At 38.5% G+C, this 26,421-nt stretch overlaps 1 protein-coding gene across 4 annotated transcripts; it reads left to right on the forward strand.

Annotated features, from left to right (window-relative positions):
• Positions 1-1,481: 1,481 nt before the first annotated feature.
• mys (position-specific antigen beta subunit myospheroid) lies at positions 1,482-24,970 on the forward strand. Of its 4 annotated transcripts, none has more exons than XM_034984332.2 (17): positions 1,482-1,696; positions 10,814-11,139; positions 11,516-11,689; positions 12,017-12,245; positions 12,621-12,705; positions 13,551-13,721; positions 15,051-15,158; positions 16,044-16,196; positions 17,255-17,377; positions 18,961-19,128; positions 19,570-19,806; positions 20,735-20,909; positions 21,528-21,634; positions 22,437-22,581; positions 23,203-23,336; positions 23,587-23,739; positions 24,820-24,970. In XM_034984332.2, the coding sequence occupies exons 2-17, from the start codon at positions 10,848-10,850 to the stop codon at positions 24,883-24,885; spliced, it is 2,520 nt and encodes an 839-aa protein (XP_034840223.1). In that variant the 5' UTR covers positions 1,482-1,696; positions 10,814-10,847; the 3' UTR covers positions 24,886-24,970. The 4 variants fall into 4 exon arrangements, with proteins under 4 accessions (XP_034840223.1, XP_069365211.1, XP_069365208.1 ...); XM_069509110.1 differs by lacking the exon at positions 1,482-1,696 and adding an exon at positions 8,772-9,110; XM_069509107.1 differs by lacking the exon at positions 1,482-1,696 and adding an exon at positions 8,772-9,106.
• The last annotated feature ends 1,451 nt before the right edge of the window (positions 24,971-26,421 follow it).

A 26,421-nucleotide genomic window follows, 5' to 3' on the forward strand; every position in this document is an offset into this window, starting at 1 on the left:
CGTGTAAAAGCATAGCTCCATAGAGATAGTATACATAGAGGTAACCATAACGTGTTGCCGCTCTTGTACATCTATGTGTCAAAGAGGAATTGTTATCTCCGTCTTTTTCAGGGAACCTCCATTCGTGTAAAAGCGATAGCTCATATAAGTCTGGAAACGTCGCTCTATCGGTGAAAATAGTGACCAGTATAGTTGACAGTTGCCCCCTTAAGCAGACAAAACATTGGGGTTTGATGCAACATTTTTACCAAATATTTAAAAATCAGATAAATCAGGGTCAAAATTACACTAAAAAGTGGAAACAAAATGTGTGAAGCTGTATTTTGTGCATCCAGATCTACGAAAGGAGGCGTAAAAGTTCCAGAATTGTATTTTCACGGGTTAGTTTTTAATAATTATTTCATCGCTACCAACCGCAATTTTTGCTCCGAAAATCGCTGAAAATTAAAGATTTGCATATTATAAGTGTAATCATCTCGTGACAAAGTAACAAAATCACGTTTTATAGCGTAATTTAATATTTATTTAATGTATTCTTTTAGGCCTCATTTATAGTGATGTGTGTACATACTTTATCGATAAAATCAAATTTATCGTTTTAATAATATTTGCATACTTTTGTAGATTTCCAAAATGTCCTGAAATTAGAAATGCCACACATTTCTAAATAATCAAGGCCATAAAACGAAAAAACTGGGAGCCAAAGAAATATTCTCGCCTATGTTCAAAACATTTCGAAAATCCTGTTAACTATATTTTTGGTTTTAAATAAAGAAATTAGAATTAGATGCAGTGCCAGTACATTTGAAGGATATCCTAAATAGTTAGGTACTATCAACCAGTATGTACCTACTAAGCACTTTCAAATTGTATGTAGGTAGCCGGTAGGTGTCTACTACTAGATAAGTAGCACATTGCAATTTTCTTGATTTGACTATAGTTACGTAGACGTAACGATGAATAACACAACAATTACCATTGTTTAGTAGTCAATATTTGTATTAACCGATTAACAACATTTGTATTAAAAGTTTTTTATGTGAAAACAAGTAAATAACTAATGAGAAGTACAATGATGCCACAAATTCTCAAAGTTTGTTTTGCAACTTCTTGTATGTATTCTTGAAAAAAACCAGTTACACGATAAGGGACAAAAAATAGGTTAGCTGTCTCTCTCTGTTTATCACATTAGTAACTTTATCTATGCTCTCTTTTTTAGTGCGAATGAGAAAGCAAACATTCCTGCATCTACCTTTATTACTCTATCTACGTAGGCCAAGAACTTGCAACTTATCATGTTTATGGCGGTTTATACCTGCTCAAATACCACAGAGTACTTTGTAATATATGAAATCAAATACTATATATACCTACCTAGAGCTAAATATAGCTATAAGATGCAGGCACATTTATGCTGCATATATTACCAGGATAGTCTGTGCCAATTGCCAAAAGATAGTGTCTGTAAAAAGTACTCTGTGTGTGGTACTCTGTGAAAAGAGCCTTGTCGTACTGTAATGGTGTATTCTTCTCATCTTTCTACAATTCTTTATTTATCATTATTGAGCTAGCTAAAAAGTGTTTTTAAAATGTGAACAGTGTTTTATTATAAAAAAACTTCATTGCGGTATAATTACTATAGAGATGTTGGACTGTTAGACTGGCATTAAGTGTACTCTCAGAGTGTACTTATTAGGTAAGTAAATAAAAAACACATATAAATCTACATAATTTTAATTGTTTTGACTTGTATGGCTCGAAAAGCTCCAAGGTTCTGACTTGAACCCAGTAGTAATAATGTACATGAATCATTTTCGATTAACTTAATTTTATGTACCTACATATAGTTGGTACCTATTACGTACCAAATGTTTTATTACATTTTGATTTAGTAGGTAATTTAATTAAAGCCACCACGCCCGTGACTTCTCAGACTTGTTGATTTAATCGTTCAGCCATTACAGTTACCTATAGCTTCTAATTTTCAAATGTTTGTAGGGAGTATCTGTATTTTTGTTTTTGTAATCAACAAAGTAATCACTCTTATGCCAATTTGTGCCATTTAGCTAAATGTACGGAAAACCTATCTGTATATTATACACTTATACTGGGTTACAGGAAAATAGGATACAATCCCGTTAAGGAGTTATAGTACAGGACATTAGCTATCAATCAACCCCTAAAGTGCTTATGCAAAAGTGTATCGTTTTCAAGTTATTCATTTTTTTATTTTTTTCTAGGTAAAGGGGTGTACGTGCCACTTTAAAAATTTGCAAAAAAAAGAAACAATGTATTTCATCAGTTTCATTTTTATTTCTTGCTAGTGAATATCCTTGTTAATAATAAACAGTTATAAAACAAGAAAAATCTTCAAGCATTTTAAAATTACAGCCCAAAAACTGTAAAAGTTTTCGATTTTTAAATTTAATTCTTTTAATAACTTGCAAATTTTCTGTAAAAATTACTATGGCACTTATCCTGCGGATTATTTTAAAAACATCTACGTATCGTTAGCTATCCATTGGGACATAAAAATTACAGGAAAAATTATAAAATCAAGAAAAAATTACACAACAAAGAGACAAAGGAAATTTCTTACAAATGCTATCGTCAAAGAATTAAATCAGGATCAAAGTAAAAACGACTTTCATACAAAATCATTAAAGATTATTTTTCAATGGGGTCAAAAGGTACAATAAAATCAGTCAAGTGCGAGTCGGGCTCGCACACGAAGGGTTCCCTATCATCGTACAAGAAATAACACTTTTTAATTTTTTTAATTATCATGGCGGCCATTTTGTAATTTTTAGTATTTTGTAGTTATAGCGGCAATAGAAATAAACATTCTGTGAAAATTTGCAAGTTATTCAAAGAATTAAATTTAAAAATCGAAAACTTACAGTTTTTGGGCTGTAATTTTAAAATGCTTGAAGATTTTGCTTTTTTTTTTTTTTTTTTTTTTTTTTTTTTAATAGATATAGCGAGCAAGCGAGCAGGCGGGTCACCTGATGTTAAGTGATTACCGCCGCCCATGAACATTTGCAGCACCAGAGGAGCCGCCGATGCGTTGCCGGCCTTTTAGGAATTTGTTGGTCCGCCCCTTGAATAACCCCATGTTATAATCTAGTGGGAACACCGCCGATGGGAGTTGGTTCCACAGTTTGCACGTGCGTGGAAAGAAGGATCTGGCGCAGCGGACGGTCGAAGTGCACCAGACACCCAGATGGTGAGGGTGAAATTCCTTACGGTGGCGCGCGGTGCGGTTGTAGAAAAAAGAGGGTGGAATGAGGTCAAAAAGCTCTTCAGAGCACTCCCCATTATACAGGCGATAGAACACGCATAGAGAGCTAACGTCTCTGCGGTGCTCCAGGCTTTCCAACGAGGCGGTTAGTTTGGGATCGTCCACAAGTCGAACAGCCCGCCTTTGGATCCGATCAAATGGAAGGAGTTGGTACTGGGGTGCTCCAGCCCAAAGGTGGGAGCAGTACTCCATGTGAGGGCGGACTTGCGCCTTATAGAGTAGGAGCCTATGCTCGGGCGCGAAGTACCGCTTTGCTCTGTTGAGCACCCCAAGCTTTTTGGAGGCTAATTTGGCCTTGCTTTCCAAATGATCGCGGAATTGAACCTCGCTCGAAATGTGGACTCCAAGGATCCCAATGCTGTTGGAAGGTGTGAGGGGAGTGCTCTGAAAGAGAAGAGGCAGTGTAAAAGGGGACTTCTTGGCGGAAAACGCGCAAACCTGTGTTTTAGTTGGGTTAAATTGCACTAGGTTTTGTGCGCCCCATTCTGACACTTTACCTAGGCAGGTTTCTATGTCAGACACAAGTTTGGCTCTACACTCCTCCAGCATTGCGCGAGAAAGCTGTGTATGTCCTTTGTACAGGGCATCACCCGTACTGTCATCCGCATAGCAATGGATGTTGTTGTGATGCAACATGTCATTGATATGCAGGATGAACAGTGTGGGCGATAGCACCGAGCCCTGAGGGACGCCAGCATTGATGGGTTTGAGTTCCGAGCAAAAACCGTCGACAGCGACCTTGATGCTGCGACCGTCAAGGAAACTGGCGATCCAATTACACAGCTTCACTGGTAGTCCGTAAGATGGTAGTTTCGATAGAAGTGCCTCATGCCAAACTCTATCAAAGGCTTTTGCAATATCAAGACTGACCGCCAGAGCCTCTCCCTTGCTGTCAATGGCTTCCGCCCAGCGGTGCGTGAGATAAATAAGAAGATCACCAGCTGATCGGCCGTGGCGAAAACCGTATTGACGATCACTGATCAGCTGGTGCTCCTCAAGATATCCCAGCAGCTGGGCGTTTATGATTTGCTCCATGACTTTGGACAGGAGGGAGGTAATCGCGATAGGTCGATAATTTGATAATTTGCTTGTTTTATAACTGTTTATTATTGACAAGGATATGCACTAGCAAGAAATAAAAAAGAATCTGATGAAATACATTGTTTCTTTTTTTTACAAATTTGTAAAGTTGCACACACCCCTTTACCTAGAAAAAAATGAATAACTCGAAAACGATACACTTTTGCATAAGCACTTTGGGGTCGTTTGATAGCTAATGTCTTGTACTATAACCCCTTAACGGGATCGTGTCCTATTTTCCTGTAACCCTGTATATTTACAGACCTATTGAGAAACAAATAATGATGTTTCAGTACATTGTAACACTGAGGTATTATCAATCCAAAAATGAAATATGCATTATAGTTATTGATTTATCGTGCAAAATGTTGAAAAAAATACCATTCCTTCCCCCTTATCTCCGAAGTTTACCAGTCGAAAAATCTGAAATAATTATAGTTAATAGAAGTTTATGTATATTTTACAGAAAAATAAAACTAACACTAACTATCATAGTTTTTTTGATATTAACAATTCTGTAGTACGGAACCCTCGGTGCGCGAGTCCGACTCGCACTTGGTCAGTTTTTATAATGGTGACTGGCCTATACTTTATTAATTTTGTTGTCTGTCTGTCTAGAAACGTACAGAGTACTTCCCGTTGACCTAGAATCATGAAATTTGGCAGGTAGGTAGGTCTTATATCAGACATTGAGGGAAAAGTCTGAAAACCATGAATTTAGGGTTAGATCACACAAAAAAAATTAAATTGTGTTCATGTACTAACAATTAGTATTTTCAACTTTCGAAGTGAGTGACTATATCAAGTGGGGTATCATATATTATATTATTATAAAACTTGTTTAAATTATCAAACATACTGTTATAAATTTATAATTAATAACTATTTAAGTAATCTGTAAAAAATTGTAATCGTATTTGGCCTTATTTTCAGTCTGTTATTATGTAAAATTATATTGTATGTATCGTTGATTGCAAATAAACGAATAAAATAAAAAATAAAATAAAATATGAAAGGTCTTCACCTGTACATTCTAAATAGATCAAATTGCGTCTGTCCTTTTCATATTATATTAAGAAGAGGATGCGAATACTCTAAAATTAGGTTATGCCCAGGATCAGTACCAATGTTGATTTTAATTTGAAATTGGCCAGACCTCTTGTGTCGCCCTCTGAGATCAGTTTTGCACACAGATCCCAACAGACCTACAGATATGCAAGTAGCGTGGCCCCTATAGCCCCTCTCGCTCAAGCAGAGGCACTATACTTGTGAAATGTTATTCCTTCTTATTAACGTTCGCTGCGGCTATTGTAGCCTAGTATACTGCAAGTTGCAACCCACCATTGCACAATAACTTCAAAAAGAAACATTGTATTAAATTTTCAAAACAAATCAATTATTTCTATAAAATACTTGAGTCAACATAACCTCACTTCACATTGTTTGTCAAGATCTACATCTGAAAAAACACCTTGAAAATACAACTTACAATACAACAAACAAAAAAGTTGCCACAGTGATAAGGACAAAAAGTTATCATACGTTCTAATAAGAGCTTAAATGCATTTAGCTATCTCGCCCTAACAGTAAGAGTTACAATAGGGCTACTTCTAAAGGTTTAGCATGTGGATCCCCATTGTACTTGTCACAATTTGACCTGATATTTCTGTTGTAGATGTTACGCCCAAAGACCACAAACACTCATTGAGAGAAAAAATAGCTCACTATGCGTTGTGGTCACTGCAAAATATCCACATCGCGAAATTCGTGTTATGGCTCTTATGAAAACGCTAACGACGCGTTGTGGCAATCAAAAAAAGAGTTTGTGTTGTATCTATCATGCTATACATTATACAACCACAACGCGTTGCGGCAATGAAGAAATTCCACAAGAGGTTCTGAGCACTAATTGGTATAACCATATCTAAATAATTTTAAATACATATCAAAAATTGCGGACTGGCAGAAATCGAACCTACGTCTCTTGGGATCGCGCCCGACGCGCGACGCTCTGACCACTAAGCTAGAGCACGCTTGCTGCCAGTGACGAAAGTGATATGTATGTTCACTCAGTACTGAAGCGACTGTTAATGGCATCGAGTTGCGACACTTTGCAGCTATCGAAACTACTTTCAAAGGCCCATATTACAATGCAGCTCTTTGAACGAGAAATCACAAATGTACATATTTAGACATTTCCTTGAATTGTAGGTAAAACACTATATAATGTTATAAAAGACAGTGGTTTGTTTAGTTGTGTTGAAATTCCACCCTTAAAAGGGTTATAGAGGATAAAAGTTTGTATGAAAGTCTGGCATTTTTAGGATGCCATAGCCGAAGGGTGCCAAACAGGACCCTATTACTAAGCCTCCGCTGTCCGTCCGTCCGTTTGTCTGTCTTTAGTCTGTCAGCAAGCTGTATTTCGTGAGCCGTGATAGGTAGAGAGTTGAAATTTTCACAGAATGTATAGTAATTTTAATGCCGCGTTTCAATTTTCAATTTATGTGGATGAAAGTTGGTAGATACCTACGTAGACTGTCGACTGTAAAAATGAAGAACTACAGTACGCAGCAGAAAGTAATGTACATTAGAATGACATTACGGCTTTGTAGAGCGTTGTCTCTGTCACTCATACCTATATGACGTTTTGTCGGTCTCTATGACCGAGACAGTGCTCTACAAATCTGCTATCTCCTTCTAAAGGTCGAAGCACATTACTTTCTACCGCGTACTGTACGTGTTTCTAAAAGAGGATGAAAGTTTGTATGGAATTCAGTAATTATTTTCCATGTTATATTCATAAAAATTGGTATTTGGGCTTTCAGTCAAATTAAAAAATAAATTTGGAAATTCCACTCGCTCACCGATATTCAAAAATTCCACTGGAGCAAAGGCGCCCCAGGCGACCATTTACATTTACCTATAAATCATCGCGAAGCTAGACCATTTGGTTGGTCTCAAGCGATGTATTAAAGTTTTAAGCGCTATGCTTAATATATTATAAGGATGTGCATGTGCCCATAATGCAATGGCGCCGCGCCTTTAAAGCAAAAGGGAGCGGTCGTCGACCCTTCGTGCACCCTCCACCGTTACCGTCGTCGGTATATATGGCAACTGGACTCAGGTTGCACGGGTAAAGGACAAAGTTCTGTTATAATCGGACGCATATACTTTTTACCTGTGCTTTTTACCAGTACTTTATAATCTTCCGTATCCAACAGTAACCTGAATAGATGCTAAGATGGCGAATGTTATAAAAAAATATAGTTTCAATTTTTTTTTTACTTTTTGCATTGAAGACTTTTTGAACGTATTTTACGATTTTTGAAAATTCTACTATCAAGGGGGTGAAATAGGGGATGAAAGTTTGTATGAAAGTCCGTCATTTTTCAAATTGTTTGCATTAAAATTGGTATTTGGACTGTCTGGAGCCGGCATAACATTTTTATGCAAAGATTAAACGTAGGTACATAAAGCGCTAAGCAACAACTTTAGTCTGGTGATTTTTGTTTGGTCTTGGTAAACAATTAGGTAGGTAGATATATCCTTTGCTATAAATAGCGCATCATTTCGTAACAACATGCAGTCATGTCGTATCACGAACATTAAAGCTAATGTCAGGGTACAAATGCTAGGATTTCTGAAAGATGCAGAAACGATGATAAGAACGTCTTTAATGTACAGAAAAGTGAATAGTATGGAAGAACATAACGCTGATTGCGAGTTGATTCATTCATTATGGACATGACGTAATTTCAATGACCTACAATAGCACCGGTTTTGTGCTACGTTTCTGTTAAATATTTCTGTGATGTATGCAAATTTTAAATATAATCTGTACTATATTATAAGATACTGATGAGATATTGACAGAATTTGGTACAGAAATATTGGGTAAGCAGGTACCTACCTCAATATATGGAAGTTTCACTCTCCGGTCCCAGTCTCAACAAATGATTAGTAAGGACCACGGCTGTTCTTCACGACTATCAGAAAAAAGGATTGTAATGTTTATTCCACCATAACTTCCAAATGCCTGAACAGATTTAGATTTTAGATGTAGATAAGGGGTATCGTTAGAATCCTTGACTTGCATTCATCCCGAGTGACACTGCCTATAAACTTTTTGAAAAAAATTGTAGGTATATAGCGCCGATTTCAAATGTGATTTTTTTACCTTTTAGTTCGTTTTTGATTGTTTTTAGTTTTTTTTATTACGAATTGTTTGATAAAGTTGTATTGGATTGGGGTATCCATTGTTATGGTACAATATGAGTTAATTCTGAATAATATTGACTGCGATTTGGCACGTATTGGTTCCAAGAACGAACGGTGACGGGCGGCGCTGTATCACCGCTGACGAAGTTATTTTCTGTACAATTAGTCACGCGTGTATCCGCTGCGAGCAGGTCGCGCGACTCGCTGTGCGCTCGACACAAAAATACGAACAAGAAAACGAATTGCCTACACCGAAGTGCCATTAAAACGGGAAAACAAACTGTCGTATTGCAACGCGACCGCTTATCAGTGAGACATTTGTGGTGTTTGTTTGTTTCTACGTATGTGATAGTGTTACTTGCTGTACTGTACCGCTTAGGTCACCAAAATCCTCGCCAAATTCGGTTATGTGGTGAAGGAAAAGATTCAGTTAAATGTTACCAGTCTTTGGTTTATTGTGACTAATTTATGTGACTGTGATGAAATTGAGGTTCCAAAAAGTTGTAAGTAGGTACAGTGTATGTAATATAATATACTACAGTGTGGATGTCTTTCTGCAAGTTTTGAGAGCAGTTAGCCTGTATAGTCCGCGACAGGTTGAGATGCCAATCGGGTTATGAGGCGGGACGGCCTCGCACTCGCCCGCACCGGGTGAGCGCGGGGGCTTTGCGGAAGTGCGGGGCGTACCCTCCCCGATTGACATCTCGTACTTCTACATCGCGTACTTTTGCAACATTTCTGTTTACATTTGATTTTGTAATTAAAATCGAATCTCGGACCACGGAATAACGGGTACCTAATCACTTCGATCATTATTTATTGGTGATGGTGAATCATTCAGGCCAAGCCCTAGTCTAAATATATAAAAGGAAAAGGTGACTGACTGACTGACTGACTGACTGACTGACTGACTGACTGACTGACTGACTGATCTACACACAGCTCAAACTACTGGACGGATCGGGCTGAAATTTGACATGCAGATAGCTATTATGACGTAGGCATCCGCTAAGAAAGGATTTTTGAAAATTCAACTCCTAAGGGGGTGAAAAAGGGGTTTGAAATTTGTGTAGTCCACGCGGACGAAGTCGCGAGCATAAGCTAGTCATACTATAAAATTAAGGTAGATACATACTACTAAACAGATTCTGATAAGACTCCTGCTGTTACTAAAGGCGCGTAAAGCCCAAGACCGCTCGGGAAGACGTTATACCATATTATAATACTGTAAAGGCGCTATGTCACACTGGGGGAATATGCCTAAGATCTAAAAGAAAAACTTCTTAAACGTGAATAGGTCGAAAATGCTCCGATGATCTTTAATTATATTATTTCCAAATAACATTGGTTTTATGAACTTAAGAAATAAAAAAAATACTAAATATAAATGTTTTTGTTTGCCCGACAGAATTTGATTTCTTTCGCATAAGTAATGAAATCAAATCAGATCAAACTATTGAACCAGAAATTCTACCGTAAAAACCTATGGAAGAAACCACAAATTCTTTTTGTAGTCTACATGCCACGTTAAACAGTAGGTTTCAGCTTCCTACGTCCCTACGATGCGTCTTCTTTGCGTGCTATCTAGCAAAAAGCTTATAAGTTACCACAACTCGTGTGTAAAATTCAGTCTGTTTAAAATGATAGTAACGTTTGTATACCGCGTCTGTACTCTGTACCACGACCTCGATAGCGCAGCGCGTGGGCGCACGCCGCCAACTCCCGCCTACAGGTGTAACCGAAAGAGTTTTTACTCTCTTGGACTCCAATGATTAATGACCATATGACGTGATTTTCATTCATAAAATGCACCCCAAATGATGAACCCAATTGGATGGTCTTTTACCCGCGTAGAGTGCTCCCTGATTTGTAATTGCGGTATCGTTTTAGATAAATATACGCTCCATTCCCTATAAATGAAGGTACCTATTTAGTACGGAAGAGGATACGAATGAGAAGAAATACTAGTAGAAAATTATAATCAACTTTACAAATGGTAATGATCTTCTTAACGTCGCGTAGCTGCAAAAAAACATTTAAGATTACATATCGTAATAAAATACTTGTTCTTACGCAATCACAAAATTCAAACAGCTGTGGGTGTTAAAAGAATTCGAATCGTAAACTCACTAGCCCTTAAACTACTTCTACGTTATCAGATTACTAATTTGCCAGGTTTATTAATGTTCATAAATCTCGTTTAATTTGTTACAGATATTGATCTAAAATCGAAAAGAAACGAATAAAAATGTTCGGACGAACGAGCCTCCTGCTTTGCGTGTGGGTGAGCTTATTGGCTGTTAGCTTGAGTCAACGCGCAGAACAGTTGCTAGCTCAGAACCCATGCTCGAGCAAGACGACTTGTAGTGACTGTGCGCGAACGCCGTCATGTGCGTGGTGCTTCGCCCATGACTTCAACGGACCCCGATGTTTCAACCCGTCGATGGAAGGCGGTACCGGAGGCTGCGATGAAGCTTACATATTCAATCCAGACAATCAGCAGTCAATCGATCCTATGTACAACCGAGAATTAACCAGAGGTAAACAACTACATTTCACGACTCAGCAAAACTTTTGTGTTTGACGACGGATATGTCTTTATATGAGGAAATGGTAGTTTCAGTAGTGGCGAGGCATGAAAAGAAGAAAATAATCACTTCTCTATTCTACTGTGAAATTGTTTAGTTGGTCCTATTTACTTGTTTGTACGCACGCCAAAACAACTTTTCCCATGAAATAGAAACTTCCTCAGTTTGGACGCATAAAACTGGGCTAGTAATTTTAATCGTTCTTTTGTTTCTAATTCGAACCGCGGTGGTATGTCTACACTAGCTAAAGAGTGTCTGAAACAAAAGTGCAGTATACGCTGCGAGAATCCCCTAAAGTTTATTAAGTAGTTTATCATTCAAATTGCAGCAAAGGGCCGAATGGGTATTGGAATGGAGTCTTCATACTACGAAGAGTCGATGAGTAGCAGCAGTAGTAGCAGTAGCAGCAGCAGCGGTGTGAAAGGCGGGGCGTACGGGGCCGCAGGAGGCGACAACCTCGTACAAATCAAACCGCAGAGAGTGAAGCTGCAGTTGCGAATGAGTAAGTGTTATTTGTGCAATGATTCACACAGGTGTCTTAATGGCGTCATCAGTTTTTATGTTTATGATTTCATATCAAAGTCACAGATGAAAGTATCAAAGTTTTGTTCTTTTTTATCTAGTTGCTGTCCGAGATTTTTGAATTGCGGTAAATAGTAGCTAATGCCATCTCCAGAATGTGAGTTGAATATCAAAATCGTGTAGCCGTGAAAAGGCATCAAACGGATTGACCTCCTGCACCTCCTGTTATTCAATGGCGTCCAAACAAATAACGTATAATATATAACGTAATAATTAATATTCAATATTTTTTGTTGTTTTCTTACAGATCAGATGCAAAAAATGTCGTTCTCATACGCGCAAGCTCAAGACTATCCAGTGGATCTCTACTACCTTATGGACCTCAGTAGGTCGATGAAAAATGACAAGGAGAAGCTCAGTACACTTGGCAGTCTGCTCTCTAGCACAATGAGAAATATTACTTCCAACTTTAGAATTGGTTTTGGTTCGTTCGTCGACAAACTCGTCATGCCATATGTTTCTACTGTGCCTAAAAAGTAAGTAAGCTTACAATGATCGCAATACAAATATGCAGTCCAATCTCATATTGCAAATGCCGCTGAGATTTTTTAATAACTTAAATCCACGCGGACGATATCATGGGCATCATCTAGTTCTATTAATAAACTAGTTGCCCCGGCGAATTCTTTTACAGGATTTTTTTTTAACTTTTATCTCCGTAAGAACTCGTACTTCAAGGAATATTATGAAAAAAGAATTAGCGAAATCGGTTCAGCTGTTCTCGAGATTTGAGATCAGCAAGACATTCAGCGATTCATTTTTATATTATTTGATTCGTATCAACATACTCTCCATTAGTAAACAGGAAAGTGCTCAATAGTTAATACTAATTATAAATTGTGTAATTTTAGCTTGATATCGCCATGCGACGGTTGTGCAGCGCCATATGGCTACAAGAATCAGATGGCTCTAAGCAACGATACTGACTTTTTCGATGTAAGAAATTTTATTATAACTAATTAATTATAAGTAATCACATTTACAACAACAACATTTACAACAAGTTTTTACTACAGTGATAGCCTAGTGGTTAGGACGTCCGCCTTCTTATCGGAGGTCGGGGGTTCGATCCCGGGCACGCACCTCTAACTTTTCGTAATTATGTGCGTTTTAATTAATTAAATATCACTTGCTTTAACGGTGAAGGAAAACATCGTGAGGAAACCTGCATGCCTGAGAGTTCTCCATAATGTTCTCAAAGGTGTGGGAAGTCTACCAATCCGCACATGGCCAGCGTGGTAGACCATGGCCAAAACCCTTCTCACTCTGAGAGGAGAGCGCGCTCTGTAGTGAGCCGGTGATAGGTTGATCATGATGATGATGAATCACATTTACAATCATATTTATTTTCTACTACATACCATCAAGTTCTTTGCAATGCCTTAAAGTTTAAGGCTTAAAAAACTCTGTTACATTTTAGGTAGTTAAGCTATGTGTATAATTATGGATAATATGAGAATGGACGCATAACGCATCGCTTGCACATTTCTGTAAGAAATGTCTCATAATTCAAAATTCTAAATTCATATAATTTATTCAAAATATTTAATAAATTACACTTTTTGATAGTCTGTTGTAAGATTTGTAAGATATAGTGGTGATAATTATTAGGCAAACTGAAAACTAAAGATACGAGGGTTCCAAACGCGCCCAGGTCTGAGAAGAGCCCACAACAAACTCGGCCGGGTATTTATATTTTCTTACTTTTAAGTCAGTCAGTCTTTTTAACCGACTTCTAATATGTGTATTCTAAAACCCATAAAAATGTGTTCAATCCTTAGAAAGCAGTAGCCCGGGCCGAAGTGTCGGGTAACTTGGACGCGCCCGAAGGCGGTTTCGATGCCATCATGCAAGCCGTGGTTTGCAAGAACGAGATCGGTTGGCGCGAGCACGCCAGGAAACTGCTCGTATTCTCTACCGACGCAGGATTCCACTATGCTGGTGACGGAAAGGTGAATAAATTTCTAAATCGAGTCTTCTAAATATATAAAAGGATTGACTGACTGACTAATCTATCAACGCACAGCTCAAACTACTGGACGGATCGGGCTGAAATTTGGCATGCAAATAGCTATTATGGCGTAGGCATCCGCTTAGAAAGGGTTTTTGAAAGGGAGTGTAATAGGGGTTTGAAATTTGTGTAGACCAGAAGACGCAGCGTTGGAAGACCCCCACTAGGTGGACGGACGACATCAGGCGAGTCGCAGGGAGACGCGCAAGATATTGGCGTGTGGAAGTCCCTGCAACAGACCTATGTCCAGCAGTGGACGTCTATTGGTCGATGATGATGATGATGATGATGATCCGCTAAGAAAGATTTTTTGAAAATTCAATCCCTAAGGGGGTGAAATAGGGGTTTGAAATTTGTGTAGTCCACGCAGACGAAGTCGCGAGCATAAGCTAGTTAATAAATAAATTCCAACAGTTACTAATGTTGAAGAATGAACTAAAGCATACACAGGCGCTGGAGCCGCTATAACTGCATGTAATCATGAACTAAATGGAATTTGAGCTCTTTGAGAACACTAGAAAGTTTTATGAGACTTGAGTGATAATTGTGATTAATCCATACTATAATATAATAAATGCGAAAGTGTGTCTGTCTTTTTGTCTGCTAGCCTTTCACGGCCCATCCGTTCAACCTATTTTAACGAAATTTGGTACAGATATAGCTTGCATCCAGGGGAAGGACATAGGCTACTTTTTATCTTGGAAAGTTAAGAGTTTCAACAGGATTTTTAAAAACCTAAATCCACGCTGACGAAGTCGCGGGCATCATCTCGTATAAATATAACTTACTAGATGATGCCAGAGACTATGTCCGCGTGGATTTAGATTTAAAAAACAAACAATGAATATCAAATAGGCACCTACTTCCACCACCACTCGGGCTCGCTCCACCTTAGGCTGCATCATCGTCTAGAATTTGATGTGGTTGCAATGAAGCGCATGCTTATCTTAAATATATAAAAGGAAAAGGTGACTGACTGACTGACTGATCTATCAATACACAGGTCAAACTACTGGACGGATCGGGCTGACAGTTTGCATGCAGGTAGCTATTATGACGTAGGCATCCGCTAAGAAAGGATTTTTGAAAATTAAACCCCTAAGGGGGTGAAATAGGGGTTTGAAATTTGTGTAGTCCACGCGGACGAAAGCTAGTTTAGTTTTAAATAAATAACTAAGGAGATTCTCAAGTCGCATGTTTTACATTATTTTAATATTGAAAATACAATAAAATAAGGTCATTCTTGTAAATACGACTAATTTACTTGTAGCTTGGAGGCATCGTGCAGCCGAACGACGGAGAATGCCATATGGAGGACAACTCATACACTTACTCAACTACTCAGGACTACCCCAGCATTTCCCAGATTAACCTTAAGGTATGTATTTACCGGAAAAATGTATCCCTAACCTAACTTGACAGTTGACCTAAACCTAAGTTTTAAATCAAATGCTATCCTTTTCTGCAGGGAGTATTATGAAGGGGATAGCAATATATTATGTAGACCTGTCAGTTTAATATTGTAATGTAAAATTAACATGTTGTATAATATACGTGAACATTGAAAACATATTCTGGGCTTTTTATAATTTTTATGATAGTGTAGTTCACTACACTTCAAAATAACAAATTATTTAGAAATTGTTCTCGCCTTTATAAAAACCCTTGCCCTGCTCTTAAAAATGCATTGACTTTAATTTTCTACTTTGCGCAGGTGGATCTCACTATTCCCCTTTAGCTTTCTAAAACAAAACCGGCCAAGTGGCGAGTGAGACTCGCGTACCAAGGGTTTCGTACTCGGGTGTTTTTTTCGACATTTTGCACGATCAATCAAAAACTATCATGCATTAAAATAAATAAAAATCTGTTTTATAATGTACAGGTAAAGCCCTTTCATATGATACCCCACTTGGTATGAAAATTGAAAATACTAATTATATGTTCATGGTTTTTATTTGTGATGTAATCACAAATTCACGGTTTTAGGTTTTTTTCCTTTACTTGTACTATAAGACTTACCTACCTGCCAAATTTCATGAATCTAGGTCAACCAGAAGTACCCTATAGGTTTCTTGACAGACACGACAGACGGACAAACAATCAGACAGACAAACAACGAAGTGATCCTATAAGGGTTCCTTTTTTCCTTTTGAGGTACGGAACCCTAAAAATTTACAGTCTCAGTATTACCATTGCAATGGGTAATAGGAATAGTGAGACCCACCCCTTTGCGCACTTGTAACACAAATAAGTGTTGTTATAGGTAAAACAGCACGCAATCAACGTGATATTCGCGGTGACCTCGGAGCAGATCAGCGTGTACGAGCAGCTCAGCAGGCACATCGAGGGCTCCAGCAGCGGCATCCTCAGCGACGACTCCGACAACGTGGTGGACCTCGTGCGCGAGCAGTACAATGTGAGACACTAATTTCTTTTACGAGACATTTCACCGCGATTAATACCTCATCTAGTGACAGAAGGGCTGGCAAATTTTTTGCGCAACGGGTATTCTTGGCACCATTCCACGTGGGCATGTTTTGTATGGTAATTAGATAAGGCTAGCTTAAGGTTTTTTTTAAAATTATATTTTTAATAACTTTGGGCTTCTGTGATCATTTAAAAATAATGATTGATGATTGATCTGCGTCCATCCCTGCATAATTAAGCTCATTTCACTCTACGGGATATACGGGACAAGTAATTCGCATAGGGCTAAAAATTGGTACGAATGTTGTGAACACAAATTGATGAGGACTTTCACAATAATTCATTTATATATTCCCAACATTCCCACCAACTTTTAGCCATATGCGAATTACTTGTGACTCTAAATGTCTATTTTGCCCGAACTATAATATAATTTATATCCTGTAGTGTGAAATGAGCTTAATTATGCAGGGATGGACGCAAATCAATCGTTAGACTACGTTTTTTGCGGCGCTTGTGTTTGAGACTGTGTGATAGTCATCATTATACGTAATACCCTGTGACAGATAAGTGATCTGCCACATAGCCAAACGGCTAAGCCTCGCAGTTCAGAGAGGCAATAGCTCCCCTGTCTTGGGCAATATTTATTTAACTTTCGTAGTAGGTTGTGTTTGTGAATATGTTATCTAAGTATATCTAAATATATAAAATATATAAAAGGAAAAGGTGACTGACTGACTGACTGATCTATCAACTCACAGCTCGAACTACTGCACGGATCGGGCTAAAATTTGGCATGCAGATAGCTATTATTACGTAGACATCCGCTAAGAAAGAAGTTTTGAAAATCAAAAGGGTTAAAATAGGGGTTTGAAATTTGTGTAGTCCACGCGGACCAAGTCGCGGGAATAAGCTAGTTTATGTATAAGTGTGCCCTGTAAAATGTTCTTTAACAGCGTTGTTAGTCACACGTTCCTAAAGTAAATTTTTATAGGGGATTTTTTTTAATGTAAATTTTTGTCAGCCCTTTTATGTGTATTGTTATAGAAAATCACGTCAACAGTGGAGATGAAAGATACGTCGAGTGATGCGCTGCAAATATCGTACTTCTCGTCCTGTCTAGGCAGCAAGGACAATGTTGTGCAGACAAACAAATGTGACGGACTTAAGGTAGGTTCCATTATGGATTTTCCTCACGAAAAAAAAAGCTTAGGTTAACTATAATAAACCTTCCTAAGAAGCTCTAATAGCTCAATGTGCAAGAAGCGGATTGAAATTCGAAAGGAAAGGTCGTAGATTCAAACATTGTACTACTGTCGTACCTATATGATAATTGAAATGGAGAGGGGAATATTGGTTGTGGTAAAAAAACCCCTAATGTTATTTCTTTTGTACGACAGAAGTAAGTACTTAAATAAAAGTAAACTTTTATTAGGTCTGTTATTATAAATTTGAATACTGTAAAATATTACCTACTTAGTGAATTATTTAATGTATATTTTGCTGTACCCTAACATGGTCGCTTAATGTATTAATGTTATAATTGTCAGTAGATACATGTGAAACGTAAAAATAAAGAATAAACATGCATTTAGCTGAAATTATGTGACTATCACGCAATATTCACGATATGTCATCTAAATATATAAAAGGAAAAGGTGACTGACTGACTGACTGACTGATCTATCAACACACGGCTCAATCTACTGGACGGATCGGGCTGAAATTTTGCATGCAGATAGCTATTTTGACGTAGGCATCCGGTAAGAAAGGATTTTTGAAAATTCAATCCCTAAGGGGGTGAAATAGGGGTTTGAAATTTGTGTAGTCCACGCGGACGAAGTCGCGACCATAAGCTAGTATCTATAAAAAATTCAAGGTAGTGCAGCGGCAATCGCAGCAGTGCTGGTGCGCTTTGTAAGGAAATGACACATCCCTACTATCATGCTTTTTTTTCTGTTCAGAACATTGTGAAAAGGATAGTTTTATTTGAAGTCCTATGAATTCAGTTTAAGAAATCAACATTAAGTTATAGTAGGTGAAATGCCTGTGATTTAGTTTTTTGAGAAATCATGTGGAAACTTTGTTTCTATGTCACTCTCCACATCTTTAATATTACCTATTCGAAAAATTGATGATAAATTGACGAAGTGAAATACGTGATGAGGTAAAATATGCAGGGATTTTTGTAAACTACCCATATTTAGCAAATAAATTTAATTTCATAGATAAATGACATGCCCTTCCCCAAAAATACTTTATAATCCTGGTATAAAAAGTTATGTCAAAGTCAAAGTCAAATGATTTATTCAAAATAGGTAATAATTTACGCTTATTGATGGTCTGGTATGGTGTTAGATTTGTAAGATATAGTGGTGATAATTATAACGCAAACTTAAAACTAAAGCTACGAGGGTTCCAAACGCGCCCAGGTCTGAGAAGAGCCCACAACAAACTCAGTCGGGTATTCTTTTTATTATCACCACTTTTCAAAATTATTGAAACTTATTAGAACTATCACAAAGTCGTTAAGCAACTCATTCCCAAGCTTGCTTATCATTTAAATAATCCTTTACATTGTAATAGGATTTTTCAATTAGTTTACGTTTTATGTCACTCATTAACTACCTATGCAAATATTATGTCCATCCGTTGCTCCGTTGCGACGCGCGTGATGAAGGACAAACAGACACACTTTCAGATTTATAATATTAGTGGGGATTTCTTAATATTAACTTGATTACACATTGTAGGTCAGTGATGTGGCTGAATTCACTGCTGAGATCACTTTGAAAGAGTGCCCCAAAGATCCGAGCAAATGGAAGCAAAGTTTCACCATCTATCCTGTCGGTGTGTCTGAGAGCCTCAATGTAGAAGTTGAAATGCTGTGTGACTGCCCTTGCGAGCATCCTGGACATCACGTAAGTCTATTACATATAATGTTTTTAGATAATAATATTAACTAGATGAGAGACTTAGGTTTAAAAAAAAACTCTGATTTTCCGGGATAAAAACTAGTCTATGTCCTTCCCCGAGATGTAAGTAACGATCTCATATAGGGGGAAAGTTGAAAAAGTGTCCAGCCATAAACAGTAAATAATAGTTCAAAAACTCTCCAAAATGACACGAGCGTAGGCAAATGCTGTGGTATGAATGTCGCGGGCTATAATTTACAGGCCAGAACTCCATGAAAATGATCTGTAACCAAGTTTTGATTGATAAATATTCATTCATTAATTCAACACTAGTTAGAGTTATTATTCGACCCCTCGTTCCGCTTGGGATTTATCCCGGTGTCCGTAACGTAAGCACTGCATTACACGCATGTTGAATAATCTACTTAAATTCCTTACGATTTGTAGGCATACGACGACCGTCTCGAAGTGTGCAGCGGTCAAGGTATCTCAGCCTGTGGAGTGTGCGTGTGCAAACCTGGTCGCTTCGGCAAGAGCTGCGAGTGTTCCGCGCACGGCGGCGTGTCGCTGGAGCAGGAGCGCGGCTGTCGGCCCACCAACGCCACGACCGGCCCGCTGTGCTCCAACCGCGGCACCTGCATCTGCGGCGTCTGCGAGTGCAACAAGATGGAGGACCCGCTTAAGGTGACAGTGCACTCAGACTTGCTTAATGTGTTTCACTTTTTTGATGATTATCGACCTGAACCTAGGAGAACCCAGGAACTGATATTGGTATTATGTCCAAATTTTTCGAGACGCTGATTACGGAAATGAGCCCACTGTCTAGCGATTTAAGTACAGGATTTGTAAAAATCGGCCCAGAGTTTAGGTGAAAATGGCGCAATGCGGGTGAGTGCTAAATGCGTGGAAATTGGTTTTAGAGTTATGATCTAGGTACTTACAAGATATTAGGGTTCAAGTCCGCAAAACTGGAGTATCCACTGCACTTTCACTTTCCAAGTTATTTGCGTAAACATAGGGTTTATTTACAGCGACAATGTGACATGGTTTAGCGTTGAACGTGGTGCGCGGGCACTATCGGTGGGCCCAGAATTGCAAATGGCTGAGCATGCGGTGATTTTCCCATATGTGCGAAGGTGTGCGAGCATAATATTTAGATGTAGTAAGGAAAGTGATGACATTCTAGATAGGATTTGGATAGAAGTTATGTGATGTGTGTGAATGAGATAGAGAAAGGCTGATATTCATAGGGGAGCGAGGAGATAAAATGGTCTCGTATTCAAATAGCGCAAACAGGTGTTAAGTTTTATTTTAGAATAAATATTTTTGCTCTTATTAAAAAAAATCCTTTTGAATCGTTTTATTTCAATTTATTGTTGATGACTAGAGGTAAATTTTTCTATATTTCTATATGTGTGCAAACCTGACCACTTGGGCAACGTAATTATTTTGTGATCCGTCATCTATAACCTACTATTATACTTCAATGCCATTTTCAATCAAATTCAAGATGGCAGACTTACATTTTTTTAAATCTCAATTTTAATTTATTTGCTGAGTACACAGGATACACGTAGGAACCCATTTTTTGAAACATTTGTATTGTACACAGGTGATATCGGGTCCGTTCTGCGAGTGCGACAACTTCACGTGCGATATGAACCAGGGCGAGCTCTGCTCGGGGCCGAAACACGGCAAGTGTATTTGTGGCAAGTGCAGCTGTGAGCCCGAGTACACCGGGCCCGCCTGCCGCTGTCTGAAGGACCAGACGCCTTGTATATCCGATGGTATGTATAGATATCGGGGCCGAACCATGGCGAGTGTGTTTGCCTTCACTTTGTTATCGTTCTTAATTTCTTATGTATGAAGTAATATACATAAATAATATACATACACTTATGGCACCAATATTTTTAACATGTAGACCGATTCCTATGACCGATTTGTATGATTTTTAGAGTTCTTCCATTCCATACCAAAGTACTAAAAATGGAACCCTTATGCGACTTTCTCCGTCCGTCCGTCTGTCTGTCACAGTCGACTATTTCAGTAACTATTAAAGCTATTCACATGAAATTTGAAATAGCTGTATATAATAATAGCCCAACATCATTGGGAGTAAAAAAATAGCGAAAATTATTTTTAGTTTAGAAAAAATGACGGGGAAAATACCGCCCCTCTCATCTCCGAAGTTCGCCAATCGAAAAATCTGAAATTCTTATGGTCAATAGAAGTTTATGTAAACAAAAAAAAATTAACTAACTCTCTAACTATCATAGTTTTTTTATATTATTAACTATAAACCTCTACAAACAAAGTAAGTAGTTCGTTAACAAAAGTGATTTTACTGTCTTACTTCTTTTGTAGCACTTGGCCGGTGTTTTTATTATTTTCATTATTTTCAGAAAACGGCAAAGTCTGCGGCGGGAACGGCAAATGTGTCTGCGGCGAGTGCGTGTGTAACGTGGACGACGATCGACACTACTCTGGGAAACACTGCGACCAATGTCCGGTAAGAACTAAATAATTAAATAACCTTCAAAGTAATGATTTTAGGCTTATTTCGTGGTTTAACGACATATTATTATTTTATTGTAGATAACGGATACATACCACGATTAATTTGCTGCCCTTATTAGTCGATATTTCGACCCAGTTGCATGGGTCATGGCCACGACGGGATAAATATCGACAAATAATATCAGCAAATTAATTGTGGTATGTACCCGTTATCTACAATATTATAAACCTTAAAAGTACACATTGAAGTTTAAGCAACAGCACCACAACGTGCGACCGCGACATGCGATACTGGCGCATTGCTTTGTATAGAATAGGGTATTTTACCCTTTTTTCAAAAGTGCCTCAATTTGATCCTAAAGTCATAATAAAGTACCAAAATATTTACAAAAAAATTATTCGATCGATAAGTGCAATAAAAATGCATTTATATTTTGCATTTCAAATTTGGCCGCCAAAACGCTACCCGCCATCTTTTTGGGTTCAGAGCTGTCATGACGTCACACGGATAGGTAAACAACGGTGTTTTCTTAGCCACCAACCATACCAACTTTCAGCCAAGTAAGTTCAGTCATTGTGGTGAGTGACAGGCTAGGCTTTTATCCCGGAAAATCCCTCATGATTTTAAAAACTAAAGCAACGCGAATGGAGATGGCCTCATAAGCTGAACCACAGTCATTTTGTTTTAACAGAATCGCTATCGCGTCACCAGTGCGGCTTTGGCTTTAAGCAAGAGCATTTAGATCCGTTTTACTCTGCTCGTAAACTCTACTTTTTTGTGTTCTATTCTTTAGACGTGCAAAGGAAAGTGCGAGGACTTCAAACTTTGCGTCCTCTGTGAGGTGCACAAGCGTGGCTCCAAGTACAACGCGGACGCGCCCGACCTCGAGTGTGGCGACTGCGCCTTGTATCCTGAAATTGTTGAAGGCAAAATCGAAGGTAAGATCCTAAGAATTTTAAAAAGGTGAAAAGATCTGAGTTATCGCCAGTCATGTTTACTGATCCCTGCGCGAATTGCGCGAGTGTTTTGACCACCAAAAGTGCATAACTGAGTCGGTTTCTGCGGTATTGAGTGAAATTAAAGGTATAGCGCATAACTGAGTAGGTTCCTGTAGTAGTGGAGCGGTGCGGGAGGGGTAACAGTTGTCATGAGTTGACGAATCACTGAGATCTCGCGCACGTCATCACACCCCTCCCCCATCGCTCCACTACCGCAGGAGCCCGCTCAGTTATGCGTTATGCCTTTACCATGCTACTATAATAAAGTTATCTTATTGGCATTTAGATATGGTTCTAGTAATAAATATAAGTATGGACTTGGTTTGGTAAGAAGTTGTCTGTGTTTACTTGTTTGTGAGGATTGAAAAATTGTACGCCAAAAAGACAACAATTAGCATACATAGTCGTCGTCGTCAATACGATTGGTTATATTGTATGTATCTTTTACTACGGAGAAACGTATAACTATTTTTATGGATACAGATCACAAAGGAGCGTTGCAGTCGCGAGTTTTAATTCAATTTTCCGCTTTCGCCGTGTAATCAATGAATTTCTTGACAGCAAACGAAACGTTGAACGAACACTTGTGCAGCTTCTACGACGAAGAAGACTGTCTTTACGTGTACGTGTACTCCTATGACGAGAGCCGCAATTTACACATCAGAGCAGAAAAGGAGCACGAGTGTCCGCGAAAGGTAATCTATTTCCACTTTAATTAGTCTTGAGAACAGTTTTTATCGCGTCTTGTTCTAAATTTGCTATCAAATCAAGTGACAACAAATTGTGTTTTCACTTCTCATGCTCGTATGCATTCATCATCATCATGATCAACTCATCGCCGGCTCACTAAAGAGCACGGGTCTCCTCTCAGAGAGAATGGTTTTACCACCTACCACGCTGGCCATTAGCGATGTAATATTAGTATGGGTTACTGTTCTGTTGTAGGTGTTCATCCTCGGCATCGTGCTGGGCGTGATCGCCGCCATCGTGCTGGTGGGGCTGGCGCTGCTCATGCTGTGGAAGATGGTCACCACCATCCACGACCGCCGCGAGTTCGCGCGCTTCGAGAAAGAGCGCATGATGGCCAAGTGGGACACGGTGAGAATATATATTTTCAGTAGTTTAAAGTAGATTTATCAAAAACGTTGCTTCACATTTTTACGGGCTTTTTCGTCGTTTCTTACCTGACGTCAGCATACAAAAATGCCAATAACATTATAAACTAGCTAATGTCTGCGACTTCGTACTCGTGGGTTCAGGTTTTTGAAAATCCCGTTGGAACTCTTTGATTTTCTGGGATAAAAAGTAGCCTATGTCCTTCCGCGGGATGCAAGCTATCTCTATACCAAATTTTATCAAAATCGGTTTATCGGATGGGCCGTTAAAAGCTATCAGACAGACACACACTTTCGCATTTATAATATTAGTATGGATATGAAAATTGATGTTTGGATGTTTGTTACTACGACACGTGGACGAAGTCACGGGCATCATCTTCATCTAATCTAAATCTATCTATACTCTATACTATTATATAAAGAGGTAATGTCGTTAAGTTTGTTTGTAGGGAGTAATCTTTGGAACTACTGAACCGATTTTAAAAAGTCTTTCACCAGTAGAAAGCTACATTATTCCTGAGTGACATAGGCTATACGGGATCTTTAAAAACCTAAATCTACGCGGGCGAAGCCGCGGGGATCAGCTAGTATTATATAAAAGGAAACGGTGACTGACTGACTGACTGACTGACTGACTGACTGACTGACTGACTGACTGATCTATCAACGCACAGCTCAAACTACTGGACGGATCGGGCTGAAATTTGGCATGCAGATAGCTATTATGACGTAGGCATTCGCTAAGAAAGGATTTTTGAAAATTCAACCCCTAAGGGGGTGAAATAGAGGTTTGAAATTTATGTAGTCTGAACTCTTTGATTTTCCGGGATCAAAACTAGCCTATGTCCTTCCAACTACAACCGCAAACTATCTCTGTACCAAATTTTGTTAGACAGATTTGTTAATCTGTTAGACAGATGGGCTCATGAGAAACTAGCAGACAGATAAACACACTTTTGCGTTCATCATAAAATTATTATGTATGTATTTGAAGACGATTTTTGAAAAGATTTCTTTACACCTCGGGTTGTCTAAGAAGCTAATATTGTTTTCTTTTCAGGGCGAGAATCCAATTTACAAGCAAGCAACATCTACCTTCAAAAACCCCACATACGCTGGAAAATAAAGATCTGTGAAAATGCTTGTTGCAGTAGGTGGTTACAAAATAATGTAAGAAGATGCTACTAAAGTAAAATAAGAGTATAGAAAAGCTGGCAAAAAAAACAAGAGATTTTACAAGAGGAGCAAAAAAACTGTTGAAGCTGTTGAAACCTGGACTTTATTTTACTTGAAAATGAGTTCAAGTTTGTATTCAATGATCGAAATCATGAACGTTGAACTCAATTTCAGTACAGTTTAAGACTGTTTTCTGAAATAAGTTTAGTGATGAGCCAAAAACGTCCGGATTAAAGAAAAAAAGGATTTTGATCAGAAGTGTAATCACCGTTTTGTTAGCTAGCTCCTCACTCCAGTAAATGTTATAAAATGCATTTCAATATTAAATAGGTCTTGTATTTTATATAAATGTTCTCATGTAGGAACTTTAGACGCCGATTTAGGCTCAAGACACATTAGCGCAGATCTGAAGAGCAGCAACGAGCCTTCAAATTGTAAACTTAACTTAAAGGATGTTTGTCAACTGAAGCGAAACGGAACGGGTTCAGCGGACCAATCAAGTTATTGATAAATCACATGAAAATTTTATCGTTAATGTGATTGGTTTGTTGAACATTTTGATTTAATTTAATCAGCTTCCGTGAATTCCCCACACTAGCAAGTACCTGAGTTGCAACTATTTAGTCCCAGTAATTCAATTGCATCTAAATCCTTTAGAGTTGAAGGAAAAAGTCACTAGTTCAACGAGTGAACTAATCATTTGAACTAGCATGAACCAGCGAACACGTTTTCGCTCCTTACCTCCTCGGTTACTGTAATGCACCCTGATTCTACTGTAACGCACAGCAATGCGTGAAACTGACTCCCACCGAATGCGTGCGTCGCAAAGTATAAATACGTATTGGAAAACAAACAGAAGAGACCCGTTGACGCCCTTTGGCTCTGCGCCAACATGCCTTGAGCCTTACATTGAGCTTTGATAATAATGTGCCTTCAAAAGAAGTAAGTTTTGACTTCGGACGATTATTTTATACAAGTTCTAAGCATAAAAGTCATGAGGTCTGTTTAAATCTCGGATTTTTTTATATCTGTTTATAGTACGCTTTTTGTACTTACGCATGTGTGTATGTGTGTGTTTGTCGAATGTACTTATGTGTTCGTTTAGATCGCTACATCGAATGAAACAAGTTTTGTAATATTCTTTTTGTTATGGAGGGGGAAATCTTAGAATACCCGACGTCCTGGGAAAGACATCGGGTTATGTAGGAATTTTACCTACTGAAACCCTCCTTGGTGACCACCCTCAGAGCATATTGGGAGCAGGGGTCTTACGGATATTCGTATTCGCATCCGCAATTTCAGAACATTCGCATTAATTCAGGCATCCGCATCAGCATCCACAGGTGTGAACTTCTAATAATCCGCGGCTGTAAAAAATATTGGTATCCGCAACAACTCTGATTGGGAGGTTCCGAGATCTCTTAGTCCCGGAGGAAATACCCTCCAAGTTTTATAATATCTAGTACACAGTGCATAGTAGATTTGT

This window comes from Maniola hyperantus, chromosome 3 (assembly GCF_902806685.2).
Source record: "Maniola hyperantus chromosome 3, iAphHyp1.2, whole genome shotgun sequence".
Classification (NCBI taxonomy): Eukaryota; Metazoa; Arthropoda; class Insecta; order Lepidoptera; family Nymphalidae; genus Maniola; species Maniola hyperantus.

Coding starts and splice junctions, on each gene's coding strand:
- mys (XM_034984332.2), top strand. CDS start 10,848: ATGTTCGGACGAACGAGCCTCCTGCTTTGCGTGTGGGTGAGCTTATTG. Junction 11,140..11,515: donor CAACCGAGAATTAACCAGAG/GTAAACAACTAC, acceptor TTCAAATTGCAG/CAAAGGGCCGAATGGGTATT. Junction 23,740..24,819: donor TGATGGCCAAGTGGGACACG/GTGAGAATATAT, acceptor TTTTCTTTTCAG/GGCGAGAATCCAATTTACAA.